This window comes from Lupinus angustifolius, chromosome LG12 (genome assembly GCF_001865875.1).
Source record: "Lupinus angustifolius cultivar Tanjil chromosome LG12, LupAngTanjil_v1.0, whole genome shotgun sequence".
Classification (NCBI taxonomy): Eukaryota; Viridiplantae; Streptophyta; class Magnoliopsida; order Fabales; family Fabaceae; genus Lupinus; species Lupinus angustifolius.
The window spans coordinates 7,131,743-7,152,485 of NC_032020.1; the positions used below are offsets into that span (position 1 = coordinate 7,131,743).

Here is a 20,743-nt window from a genome sequence, read left to right on the forward strand (position 1 = left end):
TATATACTGATAGTGTAAAAGAGTTTTATATGCATCATACACCATTCATAATTTATCATCCCAACTCTTAAATGAGAGTAATACAAATGAATAATAAATGATGCACTAACGGTGTAAGATTTTTTACATGATAACTATTTCATTGATGACTAATTTAGAGATGGCAAAATGGGTCGTTCGACCCGTTTAGGGATTTAAGTGGGTGCATGCATGTCTGTATTGGTTAATAGACAAAATTCAATGTCCGCTATCTGTTTTAAAACGGATTAGCATGCGACCACATACATCGTTGAATAATTAAAAAATAATAATAATTCATATAATAAATGAAATGAAATTAAATAAAATAAAATAGTTGAAGATAAAAATGTAACAAATTTTTTGATATTTTATATGAAGTTTAACAAATCACATTATTACAATTTTGTAAGGATTAAAAATTACATCACATCATTACTTATCTAAAATTTTCTTACTTTTTCTTTAACTTATGTTTATGGGCCGCCCACGTGCCCAATGGAAATGCCTGCAAACTTAGCAGGCAAAACGAGCCGAACGAAACAGGCAAATAGGCAAAATTTGTATATCTTGTCCACACAAAAATGCGGGCTATGTAGCTCGCGCATGCGGTCTGTTTTGCCATATCTAGACTAATTTGAGGTGAAAATGAGAGTGAGATAATGTATCTAAAAATGAATGTATATTACTGTGATCTGATCTAAAATCTCATATTGATATATGAAAAGCAAAATTGGCTTCTTCTTCACAAGTGTTCTTCAACCACCGAGAGAGACACCTCCTCCGACATTTTATCTTTTCTTCAAGCAAACTCTTCAGATCTCACTCTCTCTCTAGGGTTTTTCTCTCTTCTATTTATGATCACACTCTAACCCCTCTCTCATCTTCATTTCTTCTTCATCTTCGGTATATCTTCTATCACATTTCGATTCTCTTCATTTCCAATCCGCATTGTTCTTCTTCGCTCATTTCAATCATTTATCTCTCTATCTCTTCGATTTTTCAGATTGGAGCTTGTTCTTGGTATCGAAGATGGTTGATTCGGGGCCAATCACGCCGGGGCAGGTTTGTGTAACAACACTTTGATTGTTCGATTCGCTAGTGAAATTTCGTGTTTGAATGTTAGTGGTGGTGGCAGTTCTGTATTGTTAGTGGTGATTTTTGTGATCTGCATTTGTGTTGTGTTGTGTTGTTTGCATATGATTCTTGTAGTGTAGTGAATTTTGAAAGAGAACACTGTTGCTTGGGGTTGAACAAATGGTTTAATGGCATAACTGTAATTTAATTAGGATGTGTATGTATGTAAGTTGAAATCAGCTAAATCTTCCATGGGTCATGAATCATGATAATGGTATGTTATCACACATATATGTGCAAGGTTTTTATTTTAATATGATCTTATACTATGAAGGGCCGATACTTTGAAGTGGTTGCTGTATCGGATAGTGGATACTTGATAGTTAGATACCGTTTAGGTACTTTAAATCTATGTCTTAAAATTACTTTTTGTTTTTTTACATCAGTATTTCTGCTTCCTAGATCTCGAATAATATACAAAGCCTGTATACGTTTGGGGAAAACCATTTTGGATTATAACCTGAATGGCAATATAATTTGTAAAGTATATCATGCATGTCAGCTTTTATGTTGTCTAATTAATTTGGAGAAAGTTACATGAGAATCTTCTGTTTGTTCAAATGATGTTCATTGAAGGACACTTTAAGATTTGTGACTAAATAATGTGATGGGCTTCTTTTCCTGCTTTGATTTTTTGAGTGAATTATAATATTTATGCTAATGTTTGAGATGTGTTAGACAATTTTCTGATGGACCTTTGCTTATTATGCTTCCAGGTGTCTTTCTTGCTGGGTATTATTCCAGTTTTTGTTACATGGATATATTCAGAGTACTTAGAGTACAAGAGAACCTCATCCCCTCCTAAAGTGTATGTTTCTTACACTGCCATGGAAAATTATTGACTTCAACTTAATTGGATTTTATTACATGTGAATGTTTAATGGTACAATAGAGATCAAGGACATGTTTCCTCTCTGCGATTTGGCTGTTGCTTTTGGTATGGAATAGACATGGTTTAAGAAGGTGACCATTATGCTGTAGATAACTATGGTACTATGCATAGAAATCTTGTTGACTGTGATTCAGAAATGAAGTAGTGCCATTTAATTATGAAGTCTACAAAACCCACTTTACTTCCACATCTAACACTGCACTGGGGCCTTTATCCTAAGCACTTAATTATACTCCAATTGGCAATCAGTAAATGGATACTTCATATTGTTATATTTAGCATAAATGGAGATTAAGATTTAATGTAATGAACAACCAGATGCTGCCACTATTGCTTTGAACAGTTTGGACTTCGGTGTTAATGGACCTAACAGACATGAGCACTTTATGTTCATGTGGGCATTAAACTGCATGTATCATGAAATCAAAATTGCTAAAACTAGAATAATAATGTGGTATCAGAAAAAAGTATTGAACATAAACACTGTTACACCACTTGTACAGAAGATATGTTTGCATTGCAGATTTATTTCCAATGCTTAATGAATTCTTTGTGAACTGCAGTCATTCAGATATTAGTCTTGATGAGTTGGGGAATGATGCAATTAAGGAAGATGATCGGGCCATTTTGCTGGAAGCAGGGCTTACGAAAACAGGATCAGCTAAATTCCATGCATCGTCGGTCAAATTAAATTTGATTAGGTCATTTTCTACAATATACAAACTTACAAAGTCATTAGGTTCTTTGCAGTTTTTTACTTTTATCAGTTTATCTTTTGAGATCCTTACATTTGTTCTTGTTTTGTCTAGGTTTTTGACTATGGACGACTCTTTCTTGCTAGAAAATCGAGCAACTTTGAGGGCAATGTATGTCATTGTTCTGTAAATTATTCAAACATTACATGTTACAGTACAGAATTTTGAAAGTGTATTTTACGCTTTTTTATAGGGCTGAGTTTGGGCTGATTCTATTTTATTTCTATATTTGTGATCGGAGCAACTTATTGGGAGATTCCAAGAAGGTATTTGTATATTACTTATTATTTTTTCACGTTTTTTCTTTTGTGGCTGCAACTTGATGTATGATACTATTATTATAAATCAAAGGTAGGAAACTTTTTCTTCTATGACTTTTCCATTTTTATTTGCTTCTTTCTTATTGTTGTAAACTTGTGATGTTTGATTTTTTTAATTTTATTTAAAATTATGTATAAGTAAATGATATCCCTTTTGATATTTGTGTCTATGAAAGCCTATAAACTAATCTCACACATAACAGACTACTATAAAAGGATGCTGTCTTGTAAAAAAAATCACCTTGGTTTTAATTTTTCAATTTGTACTCTTTTACACGTACCTTAGATCGCAATTAAATCACTTCTTAGCCAAATACAATTTTATGCGACAATTTTTCATTCAATCAATGTGTTTTCATTGGGCTTAGTGAGACATACTGTCATAGAGGCTTGACTTGGGAAGGCATATCTTTTGAAGTGTTTCACCTTGATTATAACTTTCACCTTGTAGTAGCTTAGTTTACAATTTACAGCTTCGTAATGCAATCACCTTTTTGCAAAAAGTTTTTGTTCAATTAATGATAACTTGTCGGGCTTGGTTAGATATATAATGTGAACATTGGAAATACATATATACACTGGGTTTAAAGATATATTTGTTAATGAGCAGTTATTATTTAAATCATTATGTGATCCAAATTATTGCCATTTGTAATTTTTTTGTAGCTGCTTTTCATTTTTTCTTCTTTTGACAGAATTATAGTCGGGATCTTTTCATCTTCCTCTACATTCTTCTGATTATAGTATCAGCCATGACTTCTTTGAAGAAACATAATGATTCATCAGCATTTTCTGGGAGAAGCATACTTTACCTTAATCGACATCAAACAGAGGAATGGAAAGGATGGATGCAAGTGAGTACTGATGTCTCATTTTGTAATCACTTTTTTAGTACATGGAATATAATTTATATCGTAGAGATGTTAGGAAGAAACTCTAGAACACCAACTATTTGATGACATGTGTTGGAAATTAAGGCTTTTAGTTATTGAAATGACACTCAAATCAGATGTAGCATAGATCATATTGTTTCCAAAATGCCATAATTCATCAAAAACTATTCTTTTGATTTTTTTTTAATTTGTCAGGTTCATTTTAATTCTTTTTTCACGATTCTTTTCCATTTGTTCAGGTCCTTTTTCTAATGTATCATTATTTTGCTGCAACGGAGATATACAATGCCATACGTATGTTTATTGCTGCATATGTTTGGATGACTGGATTTGGTAACTTCTCCTATTATTATGTCAGAAAAGATTTTAGCCTCGGACGATTTGCTCAGGTTATCTAGAATTCTTAACTAAGCATTTTTATTTTACTATTTTTCATTGTAGAGTCTATCCTTAACCTGCAACTTAATAAACTGCCTTGCAGATGATGTGGCGGCTTAATTTTTTTGTAGCCTTCTGCTGTATTGTACTTAACAATGACTATATGCTTTATTATATATGTCCAATGCATACGCTTTTCACTTTGATGGTATATGGAGCATTGGGTATATATTACAAGTACAATGATAACAGTTCGGTGATAGCTGTGAAGATTCTGGCATGCTTTCTTGTGGTGATCTTGATTTGGGAAATCCCTGGATTCTTTGACATAGCCTGGAGTCCGTTTGCATTCTTTTTGGGTTAGTCATATACCTTGGACTTTTCTGTTATTTTTTAAACTTTGGTTATTAGCTGGGAGTGAGCTTGGTGCAATAGTAAGGTTCTTACTTGATATGAGGTCACAAGTTCAAATCTTGGAAACAAACTCTCTTGCACTTGGCCTTTCTTTTTCTTTTATGTTTGTTTAGCTGTGACTTTTTTAGCAAGTCATAAAACCGATATTGCCAGCTGTCTTCACTCTACTGAGTTGCAGTCTTGATGTTTGTTTTCCCTTTATAATACTATAGCAGGCTTTGGAATGAACAATTTTATTTCCTCAGATCATGGAGGGTCTCCTCTTCTTGTTGATAGCAGTTATTGCTAAAATGGTAACAGAAATGACACACACAAACACACATACACATTTGTCGAGAAGCTCTTTCAATTTGCATGCATTTATATTTAGTGTGCAAGTTTCAAGTTGGTTTGCTAATATAACAAATATAAGGTTATACACTTTTCACTGCCAAAGCATAATAATAATCTTTATATGGCAGGTTATACCGATCCTGCAAAACCTGATCTCCCTCGAATGCATGAGTGGCATTTCAGATCTGGCCTTGATCGCTACATATGGATAATTGGAATGATTTACGCCTACTTTCATCCCAATGTAATCTTGTATACTAGTTTGTGTGGCGAGTATTGGGCATTATCATGATATACTATTTTAAATTTGAAATGTTTTACTTTCTCAGGTGGAGAAATGGATGGAAAAATTGGAGGAGTGTGAAACCAAGAGGAAAGTAACAATCAAAACAATCATTGTTTCAATTACTTTATTTGTAAGTTTCATGTCTTACACTCTTACCATAAGACTAATTGCATCGAATCTTAGATTATTCATGTTTTTCTCTACCACATCTTTTCATATTATTACTGCAATTCCTTTGATCTTGACCAAAAAGGGTAAGCAAGGATGACTTATTGTTATCATTTTTTTCTAGGTTGGGTATTTGTGGTTTGAATACATATACAAGCTGGACAAAGTTTCATACAATAAGCTCCACCCATACACCTCATGGATTCCAATTACGTGAGTATTATCAATTTATCTTTTCCCTTTTGTGGTTCTTTCACTTTTCTGTGTTTCCTTCTTTTAAATTTTAAAGAGAGGAATTGTGTTGTCCATTGTTTTTTAATGCTATTATTGTCCAGTGTTTACATTTGCTTGAGGAATTTCACTCAGCAGTTTCGGAATTTCTCTCTGACTCTCTTTGCGTACGTGTTCCATACCTTTATTTAAGTTCCATGTTGGTTGGTTTTGGAATATTTTCCTTTTATTCCTTGATACCTATGTTTGTACTACTTTTCGTTTCTTATTTTTCTCTATTCTTTGTGCATTATCAGGTGGCTTGGCAAGATTACTTTGGAGACATACATTTCACAGTTCCACATTTGGTTGAGGTGTGTAAGCATATTGATCAACTTACTCTTTCACTATTCATTTGGCTTCATGTTATAATCATGTGAGTGGGTGTGAACATTCTTTTCATTTGGATGACCAGCCCTTGTCCCAATGTTTTATGCCTGTGATATTACATTAAGAGGGCCTATGTGAGGCAAATATACAGTAAACCAGTAACTTACACTTCTGCAAGAGTTGTTTTAGTCTGATGGGATATGTGCCTCAAATGGATATTTATTCATGTAGTGAAACAAATATGTCTATATCTTCAGCCTAGAATCTCCTTTGTTCAGGGTTTTATAGTTATGTGAATAATATTTAGGTTTGGATCTAAAGAGGATGGGGTGACTCTCAACATTAGAGAGGCAATTCTCACATTATCTTTTCCATAGAAATCAATGAATTGGAAATTTTATGATGTTAAGTGATCAATCAGGCCATTAGTGCTCAGCTAATTTGGTGAGATTTCTAGATCATTAACTTGTTTTCAGTAGTGGCTGTGGTCGGCCATGCTTGAGAGACTAGAAAATCTCAGATTGCCATGTGTGGAAAAACTTTTCATTGTGGATGTTACCCTTTTATGCTAAATTGTTGCGACTTGGTTGTTTCTATAAATCTTTGTATATTGAATCAGGAACATCTGGGTAAATAACAATGGAACAAAACTTTAAAATAAAGAACTTTTAGCTAGTTATATACTCAAATACAGAGACGGAGGGTGATGCATTTTGAGAGGGGCTATGGCCAACCCCAAAAATTCAATTGGAAAGTTTACATGATTTTTTTTCTGGAAATGTGTACTCCAAATGCTAAGCTAGTACTTTTTGGCCTCCTGTAATAAACTCCAGCTCTGCCCCTGCTTAAGAATTTCCTATCTGCAATACAGATCTAACATGCCAAACGGACAGCCCAAGTGGCTTCTTTCACTTATCCCGGAATATCCAATGCTAAACTTCATGCTTACAACTGCTATATACATCTTGGTATGGACGTTTTATTTCCCTCCTTTCTAAATTTGAACTTGTTATTTTTCTTCAAGTCTCAAGAGAGCCATTATACTAAGTTTTGCACTTCACATGCTTTTGCAGGTATCTCATCGGCTCTTTGAGTTAACAAATACGCTCAAGTCCGTGTTCATACCCGCAAAAGACAATAGGCGGCTGTTGCATAATTTTATTGCTGGGGCTGCTATTTCCGTCTCTCTGTATTGCATTGCACTTGTTCTGCTTCAGATTCCACATTCAGCGGTAAGCCACTTTTTGCAACATAAAGGATTTATAGTGGTGAATCATGGTGAAGGACAATGAAATATGTAGTGAACCTTTCTAATATTTGTATAGAGCAGAAAAGGGGGAAGGGAATGCCTTTTAATTTTCTTAAATGTATGAAATAATTGTAAACTCCTTCAACACTGGCAGGCTTGAAATTCAAGACACATAGACAGATCCCTTTTGATTGGCTGTGCGGAATGATTAAAATAAGGATACATATAAATGTGGGATCTCATTTTTGGAGCACGGTTTCCTATAGTAGCATGGCGTAGCATCCTTAATCACTGCATCGGATATAAGCATTGCTGTTGAAGGTTAACAGACGAATAGGGGGGGTGGGGATCAACCCCACAAGAATTTAAACCAATTCATTTGTGCTAGTACAGAAAAGGGTAGGGGGTCATGTTACAAATCCTATGTCTTGGCATTGAAGAAATTCAAGATTCATTACCTGTTCAATTTCTGTTGTCATTTTTTTAACTAGTTACATCTGTAAAAGGACAACGAAAATATATGTATATTCATTAGTTCTTGACAATTTTAGTAGGAACATGTTGGTGTCATATAAATGTAATAATAGTTTATTTACAAGGGTTATAAGTGCAAGCAGTGTTCTTATCTTTTGATAGCTGATAATACCTACCACTTTAGCAGCCTATAGAAACCAAACCACCAACATAAGTAAATAAGTAGACAGAATGCTGAAATGTTGCTTGAATGAAAGAATATAGACGATTGATAAGGTGGCATTCAGTTAAAACATCAATACTGAAATGACATGATGGATTTAGGATTTAACTAAGGAGTTGGCAAAAATTATAAACACCAAAATATATAAGCAACTTTTTCTTAGTTTTTACTGCTTCCGCAGAGTATTTCTTTGTGACAACAGCATGTTTCTTTAGACAGCATGCACCATAGCAATATAATTAATAGGTGCGAGACCCATAATTTGTTACATGGCAATTATATTACATGCTACAAATATAAAAAAGGATCATGCTAATTTGTGGCAGTGTAATATTTGAATTTTCAACTATAAAACATTTTTAGTGCATTCTTTATTTTTAAACACGTAATCAATATTCTTACATCAATGATTAACCCATCCTATATTAAGAACAAAATTCCTTGTTTTTTTATGCCAGAGGGCTTGACACTTGATAATATCATTTTGGTCATAGTATATTATCACTACACAACTAATGTTCTGCTTGTTGTGTTGTTTGTTGAGCCTGAGGAGTGAGTATCCACCCCTATTAAAAGAGTTGAGCATATGATTAAGTTTAGATTTTGCATAATTTTGGTAAAGCATTTGATGTTAGGATCTTTCAAGTTCTCATGTGAATTTCTTCTATTGGTAAACCTTATCATACGTATAAACGAACGGGAAATACTCATAATAAAAATAACTAGTATTCTTTCTATACGTTAAACAAATATGCATATAAATTTTACTCACCATATTCATCATTATTTTCCAAATATAGATACGTGGCACAGAGAGTGATACTGGTGATAAAGATTGTTGAGTTTGTTACGTTAATAGATGTGGGTTTGAGTATATGGAGACAAATATTAAAGTTGTCATCCACGCTAGCAATGGAAACAGAAGGTTCACTTCACAGCAACTATAATATAGTGTGATGCTGATTAACATTCCCTTAAATTACTATATATCAAAAAGAAGGGCCAAGTGAAAATGCTTAAGTTATGAGTTCACAGCAAGTGTCAAGTGATAGTAATGAAAGTAGAATCATCAAAGGAATATAAAAGCATACAATTATAATTGTTATAATCAGTAGCATTACTTGTCTATTACACTGAAAATCCATAACTCACCATGATCATAAAGTTGTAGCTTTGTAGGCATCACATTACAAGCATGTATCCTAAAAACAGACTGATAGAAGAAAAAAACCTAGCTGGCCTCAGAGTACTCATTAAAATAGAGGAATTGTGGACCTAGCACGGCACCTGAGAAAAGTAAAAGGTAACCAAGTCCAAGTAGCACTACTCATTCGGGATCGGGTGAACCACCGGGGACCAACTGCGTGAAACCAGATAATTGTTCGTGTTAGTATGCACAAAGTGTGGTGAAGATAAACAACTAAATGATGAAGAGCGGGCCATTGCACGAGGTTCCCACTTAGTGGTGCAGATAAACAACTAAATGATAATGAGATTATTGTCAATGTTTTCAAAAGTGACGCAGAATTAAATACTGTAGGTAAATGAAAAACAATGAGACTTACAATGGCAATGTTGTTTCCATTGAGTAAAATTTGATCCAGCTTTGTTATCCTTCTCCCTTCAGCAGTGATCTCACTGTTTAATGAATATAACACCAAAAACTTATCAGGTGGCCAAAACGTATCCGTGTGCATGCATGCACGCACGAGCATAGCATACAAATCAGAGAGAATGTAATCTTAATATAAATCAAAGGACATAAAAGTCATAGTAATGAAGAAGCTTATGTGTCAATAAAGTTTCAAACAATTAAGCTGATAAGCAGAAATTCCATAGTTATCTTACAAAAAAATTTACCCCTGAGAATTTAAAACTTCTTAAACTGAAAAGAAAGAACCCATTGGGAAAGCTAAATCCATAAGGATTTGTATGCTCCACAAGAAACTCAAATGCAAGAACATAAGAAACTGAGAAAGTAAAAGAGCTCAATTATTAATTGAAGGGACTTCAGGAAACATGATTTAAGAAATTATTCTTCAGCCGTTTCTTTCGAGCGGAAGAAGTTAGGGTGTATCTAATTCAATTTTGCCAAGAATTTATTAAACCTGTTTATCTGTTAATTGCTATGCAAACCTCCAACTAGCTAAGAAAAGGAAGCATGGCTGAACACGAAGGGAAAATCATATCGGTATAACAAACTGATCATGCTAGACAGAGAAAGCCACTGATGGCAAAAAGACAACATAAACCAGTGTAAAGATGAGCACTTCATATCCAAATTGGCTTCAGACTTTCAGAGAAAATATAACTTTCAAATCATTGAGAACTAATGCACACAGATATATTCTTACACCTGTTACTATGGAATAAATTATGGATAATGAAATGGAGTACAAAGATGTGTTCATGTAAATAATTTATAAACATGCAGCCATTAAATTTAAAACCCACATATTTCAATATCTAGTACTATCTGTGGCTCCTTCCCCTACTCAAACAAAGCCTGACTTGGACGCCGTTAGAATGAGTAAGTACAATGCAGAAGCAGAACAAAAGACAACCAAATAAAAAGTTTAAACAATAATGAATAATTGCAAAGTGTGTCAAAAGAGAGAACAAATTAAGAGTGAGGAAAAACAGGGGAAATCAAAAATCAAAATAACCAAGTTTGTTACAGTGGGCAGATGAAGTGTGTCACTACCGCTGAAGTAAGAAGAAACAGTGGTTAAGTCATTGTAATTGCAGCTTTTAAATTTCTAAATAATTTCATAACGATATAGATGTCTGAACTATTGCCTTCAGGAAGGACACATGACATGACAAATGGAGACACAACTCTTTTAAGATCAGCATTATTACTGCTCCAACATCATACCAAATTCAAAGAAGGGCTAGATAAATCAACTGTAAGATAAGGTCATATAACAACTCTAGTTCAAAGGATATTTAAAACACTTGGGGGCACTAAACTGATGCATAAAACAATTACTTCGTTCAAAGTTTAATCAAATCATCCACCAATCGAAAGGAGTCTTCTGTTGACTAAAACCTAATGTATTCCCTACCTAAAGCTTGAAACTGAGAGACCATCTTCTGTTCCATTCTATAATCATCCCCGTCAACAATCCCATGAAACACAACCACTCACAAGTTACATGAACACAGCACACACCAAACTCTCAACATTGTCGGACACGGATAGATTTTAAGGAAGAATATCATAATTCATAGTATCATCATAGTCATGTCAAAACTGAAAACGTAATTTTTAAATTAGATGCACGCCATCATGTATCATACAAGTATCTGTGTTTGACATGTATCAGAAACATGACACAGCAACAAAATGGTATGCCTGTGCTTATTAGAAACAACACATGTTTTAAAAAGAAGCAATGAAATATACACAAAACCCAATAATCTAACATAAGGAAAAATAAATAAAAACTAAAAAAGTGGCATTGCAGAACTCACTATTCAGTAACATCTTCAAGGACCATGTTGACATACACATCAAATCCTTTAAGAGTACCAACAAGTTCCTTGTCACCTTTCATTATCACCCATATTTTTGAACCTATACATCGGTCAATCAATTCTGCATATTCCCAACACAACACAATAATTCTCTTATCAAACACATTTCGATACTACATTACAAAATGAAATTAAAACTTAAAAGAGTACAAACCTGATGGAAGAAGCTGTGATGGGTTATTAGCCATGGAAAATAAATTGCTAATTTTCCCAAAACCTGTAAAGGGTTCAGAATATATCAGATTGTAAAAAGTTCGGAAATTTATTATCCCAAATAAATGTTATGAAAAAAATAAACTTTAGGTTAAGAGGATTGAAACGTGGCGGTTATAACAAGAGTGGGTTGAATAAATTAAGAATGAATGAAAGGTGAGATTGAGATTGATGTGTAAAATGGAAGCAGGGAAAGTTAGAGAGAACCTGTGACTGAGTTTGAGTTGCAATAACAGCGAATCAAAAATATTATGGAATAAAAACACAGAGAAGCATGCCCTAGTGGCACCGGCAATTTTATTTTAATTTTTTTTGTTACCATTTTAATGTTTTTTTTAAAGACTTCATTGGTGATATGTTTTTTTTCAGGTCCCAGAATATTTTAAAGAGTCCAGAGCTAATTTGGTTTTGTAAATTTTTGGGTGTAACATTTTAATATTGGAAAAAGTAAAATTTTAAACTTTTACCAAAAGATTAAAAATGTGAGTTAAATAATCTTTATTAGGGTTACAAAAATATTAGAAGTAATTAATTTGTGTCATATTTAATATTTTTTTGGACAAACTTAATAGGCGAACTGCATATTAGTTTGTTTTAAAGTGAACTGCTTAATAATTTTTAGATGAAAAAATTTGGTTATCAGTTATTATTTTGTACATGTTTTAGAAGTCTTGATGGTGGAATACAACTTTTGGTAAAGGTAAATTTGGGTTAAGCAAAAACCACTTCATAATTGAAGTCGTTATCATAGGACATGACTTCATGATCATGAAGTCGTTATCAAAGAAAACGACTTCTAGAAGTCATTATCATATAAAACGACTTTAAGAAATAGCAAATTTCGTTGCAGCTAATTTAGTAAAAGGAAAATTAAGTATCAATGAGAACTTGGGTTCAACTCCTTTCATTTTGCACATTTTTTTCCATTTTTCAAAAAATCTTACTCTATAACTAATAGTTATTATTAGTAAATTAACAATATATACTCTGAAGGAGGAAGGGATCGAACTCACCTCCTAGAAATTTCAACTACTATCTACATAATGAAATACAGTATGCTCTATTTTATTTGGCTTACAATTTAGTAGCTGATATTAACTCAAATGAAAAATATGAAAATATGAACAAGGAAGGAGTTGAACCCAAGTTCTTCTTGATAATTAAGTAGCTTTTATTGAATAATAACGACTTTTGTTATTTTCTAAAGTCGTTTTGTCTAATAATGACTTCAATTATGAAGTCGGTTCATGTGATCACAACTTCAACCATAGATATCATATTAGTCCAAAATGACTTCATCAAAGGTTAGAAGTCGTTTTGCATGAAAACGACTTCAACAACTTCAAAATGTGTCACCTACTGAACTGAATTTTGTACTATATTGAAGTCGTCTTATACCATACCAACTTTTACATGCTAGGGATAACCATAGACAAATTTAACGACTTAGATTAATGCTCTTTTTATTCAACGGTTGTCCAAAGAGTTTGCTTGGATGCGAAGTAACTTACGGTTTACAAGTTAGTCGAACCCATATTTTTTAGGGACTATTTTAATTTTTTCAAATTTTAAGATGAAAATGGTATACACAAAATAGAGTGTCCTTACTCTTTATTTAAAATAAGTTTTATAAACTTTCAACTTTGAAAACATAAATTCTTTACTTAATACAACTATACAAATGTAGACGTATGGTTTTCAATGATGTTATGATATCGTTTAAAGAAAATAATTTATCTATCACACATTAAAAACATTTTGGGTTTATTTGAAATAAAAAAAATATTAGAGCTATTTAAAAATTAGATAATTTTGGCTTTCTTTTCTTTAGCATGAAAAGGTTTGTAGAGTATAAATATATTTTAGGATGAGCATCATTATTCCTCAAGATATTTAATAAACAATTTTGGTCAATTTGAAAAATACAATTCATTGTTTAAATATTTCAAATTGGGACCAAATAAAATATCATGACAAATTTTGAGATAATACACCCAGAAATGACTCTAAATTGAAATCTTGAAGACTAAGTTGCATTTTTTTCTTCAAATCTTTAAAATCAAATTTATATATATACCAATATTTTGAAACTCGAATCGAACATAAGACTCGAAGAGGTTCTATATTAGGTTTAGATGGTTAAACTGTCTGATCGAACTAAGTGATTTCATATATCATTAATAATTTTTATCTATCAATATATAATTATATATAAATGTAAAATGTTATATAAATCATAATATATGTATAATTATATTGAAGTAACATCTCTCCATCTTTTTTGGGACCGAAGTAATACAAAAAATTAGAGTAGTATTCTGTTCTTCAAAATTTTAAGTGAACAATTCGGTTTATTTCCTAGATTATTCCGGTTTAATAAAGTTTAACACGGTCATACTAAAATTTCCTCGATTCAAAATAGTACAACTCTCATTCAACTAAGACTACAAATTAGATTATTTTCAAATTTGTTTAGCGATCAAGTGGTGAGATTGGTTGGTCACATCGGATTCTCACAATAGTGATATATACATGTGAACACCCAATTTTGTCCGGCCCAGAAAAAGCCCAAAAAAATCATTTTATGTATTTTGATATTTTCTAAAATTTTAATATTTGATGAATAAAAATAATTAAAATATTTTTATGAATTTTTTATAATTATTTTCGAAATTTTCTAAATATAAGAAAACAAAACAAAATCAAGTTCCTAAATCTAATGATTAGGTTAACTATAAATTCGAAAAATAATAAACAAATGAAGTTCCTAAATCCAAGTGATTAGGTTAACTGAAAATTCAAAATAATGATAAATTAATATTGATTTCAAGTGGTTAGGTTGACCAAAATTTTCAAAACTAATTTAAATTTAAAAAAACGTTTTTTTTATTTATTTTAATTTTTCGAAATTTTTAATGTATAGGAAATAATTAAATTTATTTTTGTCCATGTTTTTATAAAATTTTCGAAATAATTTAAATAAGTTAAATAATTAAATATACTAACAACCTAATTTAAATTTGAAAAAGGAATAACAGAAAATTATTTAAATAATATGAAAAGATATAGTCAAACCAGTCTGTTAAGATCCCTAAAATTAAGAGATTAAATTTATTTGAATTCGAAATTTTGTTAACCTAAATGTTAGGATTCGGTGGTTGAAAGTTCGCTATAAATAGAGCCTATAGTGAACATAAAAGTAGAACACTGAAAAACCCTAGGAAAACACTGCCATACGTTACTATTCATATTTCCCATAAGCCACTATCCAGTGCAACAGCGAGTACACTTCACGCTGTGCAACCCTTCATCCCTCAAGCCACAGCCTTTTGATTTGATTACTTTTTCCCTCCTTACGTTGACTTTTCCTTCAGCCAATCAGAACGCGAAAGGTGGCTCGGTTTCACTGCAACCGTCCACACTGAATCCTGTTCTCTGTGGGAGCAAAGAATCTGCAGCGTGCAGATCCACGATACGCACCGTGAGCCCTCCCTGGTCAGCCAGCCACATCCTGACACGTGTCTTGGCTTGCCTATCACTCTGGTCCCAGCCAATCAGATCCTGCCACGTGTCTCCTTTGTTCCAGCTTTTCCACACAGGATCCAGCCCTCAGCAAAGCATTAAATTTTATTTCTTTTGTTGCCAGGTGCGTTATTAATTGGTAAGTACATCTATTTGGCACTATTTTTGCAAAAAAATATATTTTTTTAAATAGAATATAATTGTATGGATGTTAAATAAAATGAATGTTATTAAAGTAAATTTATAATTATATGAACAACATCATGCATAAAAAATGAATCATTATTATTTTAGTAAATCTTTCAATTTCATCATTGTGCATTGCAATTGGTTTTCATTATTTTGTCTTGTTTACAAATCTTTAAATAATATCGATATTAAATAATGGACCAAGTGTGAAAATGGTTATTGATAAAATTTATTTGAATTAATAAAATGTGTCTAAACATGGAAAAATTTGCAAAACCAATAAAAAATCATTTTTTTTATATATTCATTTATTAATCAAACTTTTCTAATTAAAGTCATTTTCTAGAAATAACCTGGATATACTAATAAATTGTTTTTTAACACTTTTTAGATAAAACATGACAAATAAGATTTTCAAAAAAAATAATAATAAATTAATTTTGGGATTTAATCAAAGATGGAGAGAAGGTCGCCCTGGATGCCTCTTTCTTCTCAGATCATCTTCGAAAGGTCGCGCTACGCCGCTTCTTTTCAATCGATTAAATCTCAAAATCAATTTATTCCATTTTTAAAATAACAAAATAAAATACCCTTTTTATAATAAATAAAACTCGCAATATATATATATTTTTGACTAAAAAATATATTTGCTTTAATTAAAATACATCCAACCAATAAACCATTTTCTACTTAAAGAACTACGTAAGCCTTGATCCCCTTAATAGGGGTACGTAGGACCAAAGTCAATATTGTCAGGCTCAATAATAAAAATAAATAATTTTTTAATAAGTAACTAATTAATCTCAATAATAATAATAATAATAATAATGTCATATATTTTAATGAAGGGTACCGCTTAAGGCGGGCGGGTAGGGTGCTAATACCTTCCCTACCTTGTAACCGACTCACGAACCTGGATATCAAAAACCCAAAAGCCCAAGGTAATTGGGCTTAAAAGATTTTTCTACATTTTTACTATAAAATGTAGTGGCAACTCTAAACAAAATCCTGCAGCCGAAAATCGGGGCGCGACAGCTGGCGACTCTGCTGGGGATTTTTTTGAGAGAGTCCGGCCCATAATCAATAAAAAATGCGATTGTTTATTTACCATTATTATTATTTTATTTTTATTTTGTTGATTAGTTAATTTCCAATAATTGCATGCTTAATTATTAATTATATGTATAATTATAAATTATATGCTTAATTATTAATTGTATGTAGAAATATTTGTTACACCCTTAATTATTAATTGTATAAATTGCAGCTTAATTCTTAATTGTATGAATTGCATGTTTAATTAGTTAATTATATGTCGCGTATATGAATTAGATGTGCATGTTTGTATCGTTTTTGTTATTATGTGATATATAATGTACACATTTTAGGAACACATATATACCTTACACCCGGGTATTAGTGATACCTTTTTGGATAGAAGGGACACTAGCTTCACTGGTCGCGGTCTTTGTCGCTTCTAAGTGTTGGTGATGTGGACCACTCATATTGTTACCTCTTATTATGAGTTAGCCGCTCGAGCTGGTCTCCTGTTTCTAACATCATAATTTTTGGGTTTCTCTATTCGAGAGAGATGCAATATGAGAACCTTTATAGGGAGTCTAGAACTTGCCAAGGACGTCCATTGTATGTTAGAACCTTTATTCTAGGAGGTTATACTTGTTGTGAATTTTGTGATGTGTGTATTGTAGCATATTGTTTGAAATTTTGTTGTATAAAATAAAAAACCATTAAAATATCGCACCCTTGAGGGGAATTCATAAAAAATACATGCTCAAACATTCATTCATTTATCCATTTATTTATGCATTCAAAAAATAAAAGTATCTATTGATTGACTTATGCATTCAAAAATAAAATTCTTCATTGATTGATTTATGCATTTAAAAACAAATTTTTTATTGATTGACTTATACGTATATTCATACATGCATATATATATATATATATGAAAATTCATCATCTACTACTTATGCATGCATTTATTCATTCATCAAAATACATATATAAAAAAATATACAGTCAAAAACTTTCTTTTTCAAAATACATATATAAAAAAATATACATTCAAAAACTTTCTTTCCATCCATGCATATTCTAACTAGAAAAAACTACCATTAACAATAATTCATTCATACATGCATACATATATGTATTTTTAAAAAAAAAAAAATTAAATCATTCATACATTCTCTTATTATTTCACATATCCATCCATTCACTCATGCATCAAAAAAATAATGATTCATGCATTCATTCATATAAAAACAATATACAAATAACTCAAACTTTTATTCCTTCGTCGAATCATTACTCATTCATGCATTCAAAATAAATAAAAAATAAAAATACATCATCTAAATATTCATCTACTTTTACGTTCATACATTCATAAAAAAAGTATATTAATCACACATTCATTCATTCATGCAATCAAAAAGAAAAATTCTTTCATTGATTTAATCATACATTCAAAAATAAAAAATTGATTGACTTATTCATTCGTTCATCATTATAAAAAAGAAATATTCATTAAGTCGCTTATGCATTTATTCATTCATTCAATTTTTCATGCATACATTAGTCATACACTCATTCATTAATTCATGCATACATGCATTTTTTAAAAACAAATCATACATTCAATAAAAAAAATTAAAAATATAATGATCATACATTCATCTAATTTTATTCGTTAAGTCAATCATTCTAAAAAAAATTCATTATGTATTAAAAAAAAGTAGTCATTCATTGACTTAGACTTTATTCATGCATAAATAATTATTAAGCATTCATTCACTCATGTATACATGCAATTTAAACAATAAAAACATTACCCATACATACATTCACTTATGCATACATTCATCAAAAAATAATAAATAAATAAATGATACACTCATTCATACATTCATAAAAAACGAAAATAAATTATTCAAAAAGAGAAAAAAACCATTCATTCATTCAGGAAAAGTACATCATTCATACCCATATTTATACATTCATTCATGCGTAGATTCATAAAAAAACTTCATTCAAAGATTGTATCATTTCATTAACCATTTTTCATATCTTCATTCATCATCATAAAAATAAAAATAAAAATGTCATACATCTTCCTATATATCATAACCCTCACGCATTCAAAGTCGTACATATCGTAAATTGCATTTTCTACCAGTCTCTTTCATTCAAGAAAAAATAAAATTACATGCATTCCCACATCTCATGCATCATAAAAAATATTTGAATCCTTGCACCATCTATACATTCAAACATATGCATAGTCAAACATGTTTCTTGCATTTCATGCATCATTTTAAGTTATAGGTTGCATCAATTCATGCAACATGATAAAAAGTTAACTTCATGCATATCATGCATCAATAAGAAATCGTTTTTTTGCATGCATTTCATGATTTCATGATCTTAACTTTTAACTCATAACTTATAAACGCTTTAGTTGGATTCTTGGTATTCAATTAGCTTATCAACTAGTTGTGCCAAACAAAAGCTTGGTGGGTGTTATTAGAGTTTAAAACCAAACCGAGTCGAACCAGAGCTAAGGTCGATAAGGATTTACTTGGCTCTAGATCAAAATGAGCTATGTTTTATGTTTCTAGCTCTGGATTGAAGTTTGTAGACTATTTGTTTCGGCTCGCCAACTCAAATTTGTTTGGTTCATAATAGTTCACGAACTGTTTAGTTCAATTTACTAACTCGATTAGTTCAGTTCCTTAGCTCTAATGGTGATTATTTATTTAATATATAAAATAACAGATTTTGTACATGTGGGTATTTGATGTGGTGTGGATATTAGTTTTTGCTGCTTCATCTTTTCTCAAAGTGGATAAATTCTAATTAAATCAACACCAACCAATTTTCAACAAAAACTACATAGTCTTAATTTCCTATTGTACCTATGGATACGTATGAACAAGATGAACTTTTGTCACACACAAATATAAAAAATAAAATATTTTGTTTCAGCAATTGAATTTTATTAAATAGTTTTTAAGTGTATAAAAGTCCATGTGATTAGCAAGGGAGCCGTTTTAGTATGGGTGGACATGGTGCTAATACATTCACCAATCCGTAATCGACTCTCAAGATCAGAATCTGTTTATAGACCAAATTATCCAAATTGGGCATAATAGAGAGTTTTCTACGTTTTAACCGTAAAAAACGTAGTGGCGACTCCAGATCAATTAAGAGATGTAGAAATCGAGTTCGCCTCTTCCTAAGTCACAGAGCCGGTATTCCAACCAAAAATCGGGTCGTGACACTACAGTATATTTACAACACACACACACACACACACACACATATATATATATATATATATATAGGAGTTACTCACGTGAGAACAACACGCTATTGTGAGAAATGAGAACACTTAATATGGATAACTGGATCTTGATTGAACAGTTAAGATTAAAAGTTAGTTATTGGTCATATGATAGTCATGTGTATGTATCTTTTAATCTTAACCGTTCAATCAAGATCCAGTAATATATATTAAGTCTTCTCATTTATCACAATAGCGCATTGTTCTCACGTGAGTATTTCCCTATATATATATATACAATCAACATATATATTTATATGTATATATATTTATATGTATATATAATCGAGTGATCTCATAAACCTAGCGAGTCGAACTCTACTTCATTCATGTTTAGGTCATTTATACAACGAATTATTAGTTCAAGTTCGACATGTTTGATTTATAAACCAAATTTATCAAGGTAAGTAACAAGTCGAGTGTTAAACGAATGTCGAATTAGTTCAGTTCATTGTTAACCCAAATTGTTATTCTAATGTTTTATGGATTTTGTTTTTGAGAAAGTTCAAAACACTCCCTCAATGATACACAATCTAGCCATTGAATCTATGTAATGTGTGAAAGGATCTTAGACTCTAGTTTGGATGTGAAATGGTCTTTCACCCTATGAAATATTAAAATTCAGTAAACTACATTGAAATATGTTATTTGGACTTTTTCCATTGTTTTTTATCCTTCATATTTCGCTTTTATAATACCAATGTTTTTTTCCATACATATCTTTCATCATTCATTTAAGCAGCTTTGAAGTATTCAAAAAATGGCTCTTAAAT

At 31.4% G+C, this 20,743-nt stretch overlaps 2 protein-coding genes across 3 annotated transcripts; one reads left to right on the top strand and one right to left on the bottom strand.

The window, feature by feature from the left end:
- Positions 736 to 8,036, top strand: LOC109362826 (protein REDUCED WALL ACETYLATION 3-like). Its single transcript, XM_019608860.1, has 17 exons — positions 736 to 924; positions 1,025 to 1,083; positions 1,872 to 1,963; positions 2,611 to 2,748; positions 2,857 to 2,913; positions 2,996 to 3,068; positions 3,818 to 3,976; positions 4,255 to 4,404; positions 4,497 to 4,752; positions 5,269 to 5,384; positions 5,470 to 5,556; positions 5,719 to 5,807; positions 5,930 to 5,992; positions 6,122 to 6,178; positions 7,066 to 7,162; positions 7,268 to 7,426; positions 7,598 to 8,036. Exons 2-17 carry the CDS (start codon positions 1,051 to 1,053, stop codon positions 7,601 to 7,603), a joined length of 1,632 nt encoding a protein of 543 aa, XP_019464405.1. The 5' UTR covers positions 736 to 924; positions 1,025 to 1,050; the 3' UTR covers positions 7,604 to 8,036.
- LOC109361688 (sm-like protein LSM5) lies at positions 9,193 to 12,175 on the bottom strand. 2 transcript variants are annotated; one of them, XM_019607208.1, is made up of 5 exons: positions 12,109 to 12,175; positions 11,835 to 11,901; positions 11,618 to 11,741; positions 9,706 to 9,778; positions 9,193 to 9,500 (listed from the first exon to the last, which is right to left on the bottom strand). In XM_019607208.1, the coding sequence occupies exons 2-5, from the start codon at positions 11,866 to 11,868 to the stop codon at positions 9,468 to 9,470; spliced, it is 264 nt and encodes an 87-aa protein (XP_019462753.1). In that variant the 5' UTR covers positions 11,869 to 11,901; positions 12,109 to 12,175; the 3' UTR covers positions 9,193 to 9,467. The 2 variants fall into 2 exon arrangements, with proteins under 2 accessions (XP_019462753.1, XP_019462754.1); XM_019607209.1 differs by having other exon boundaries at positions 11,835 to 11,897; positions 12,101 to 12,163.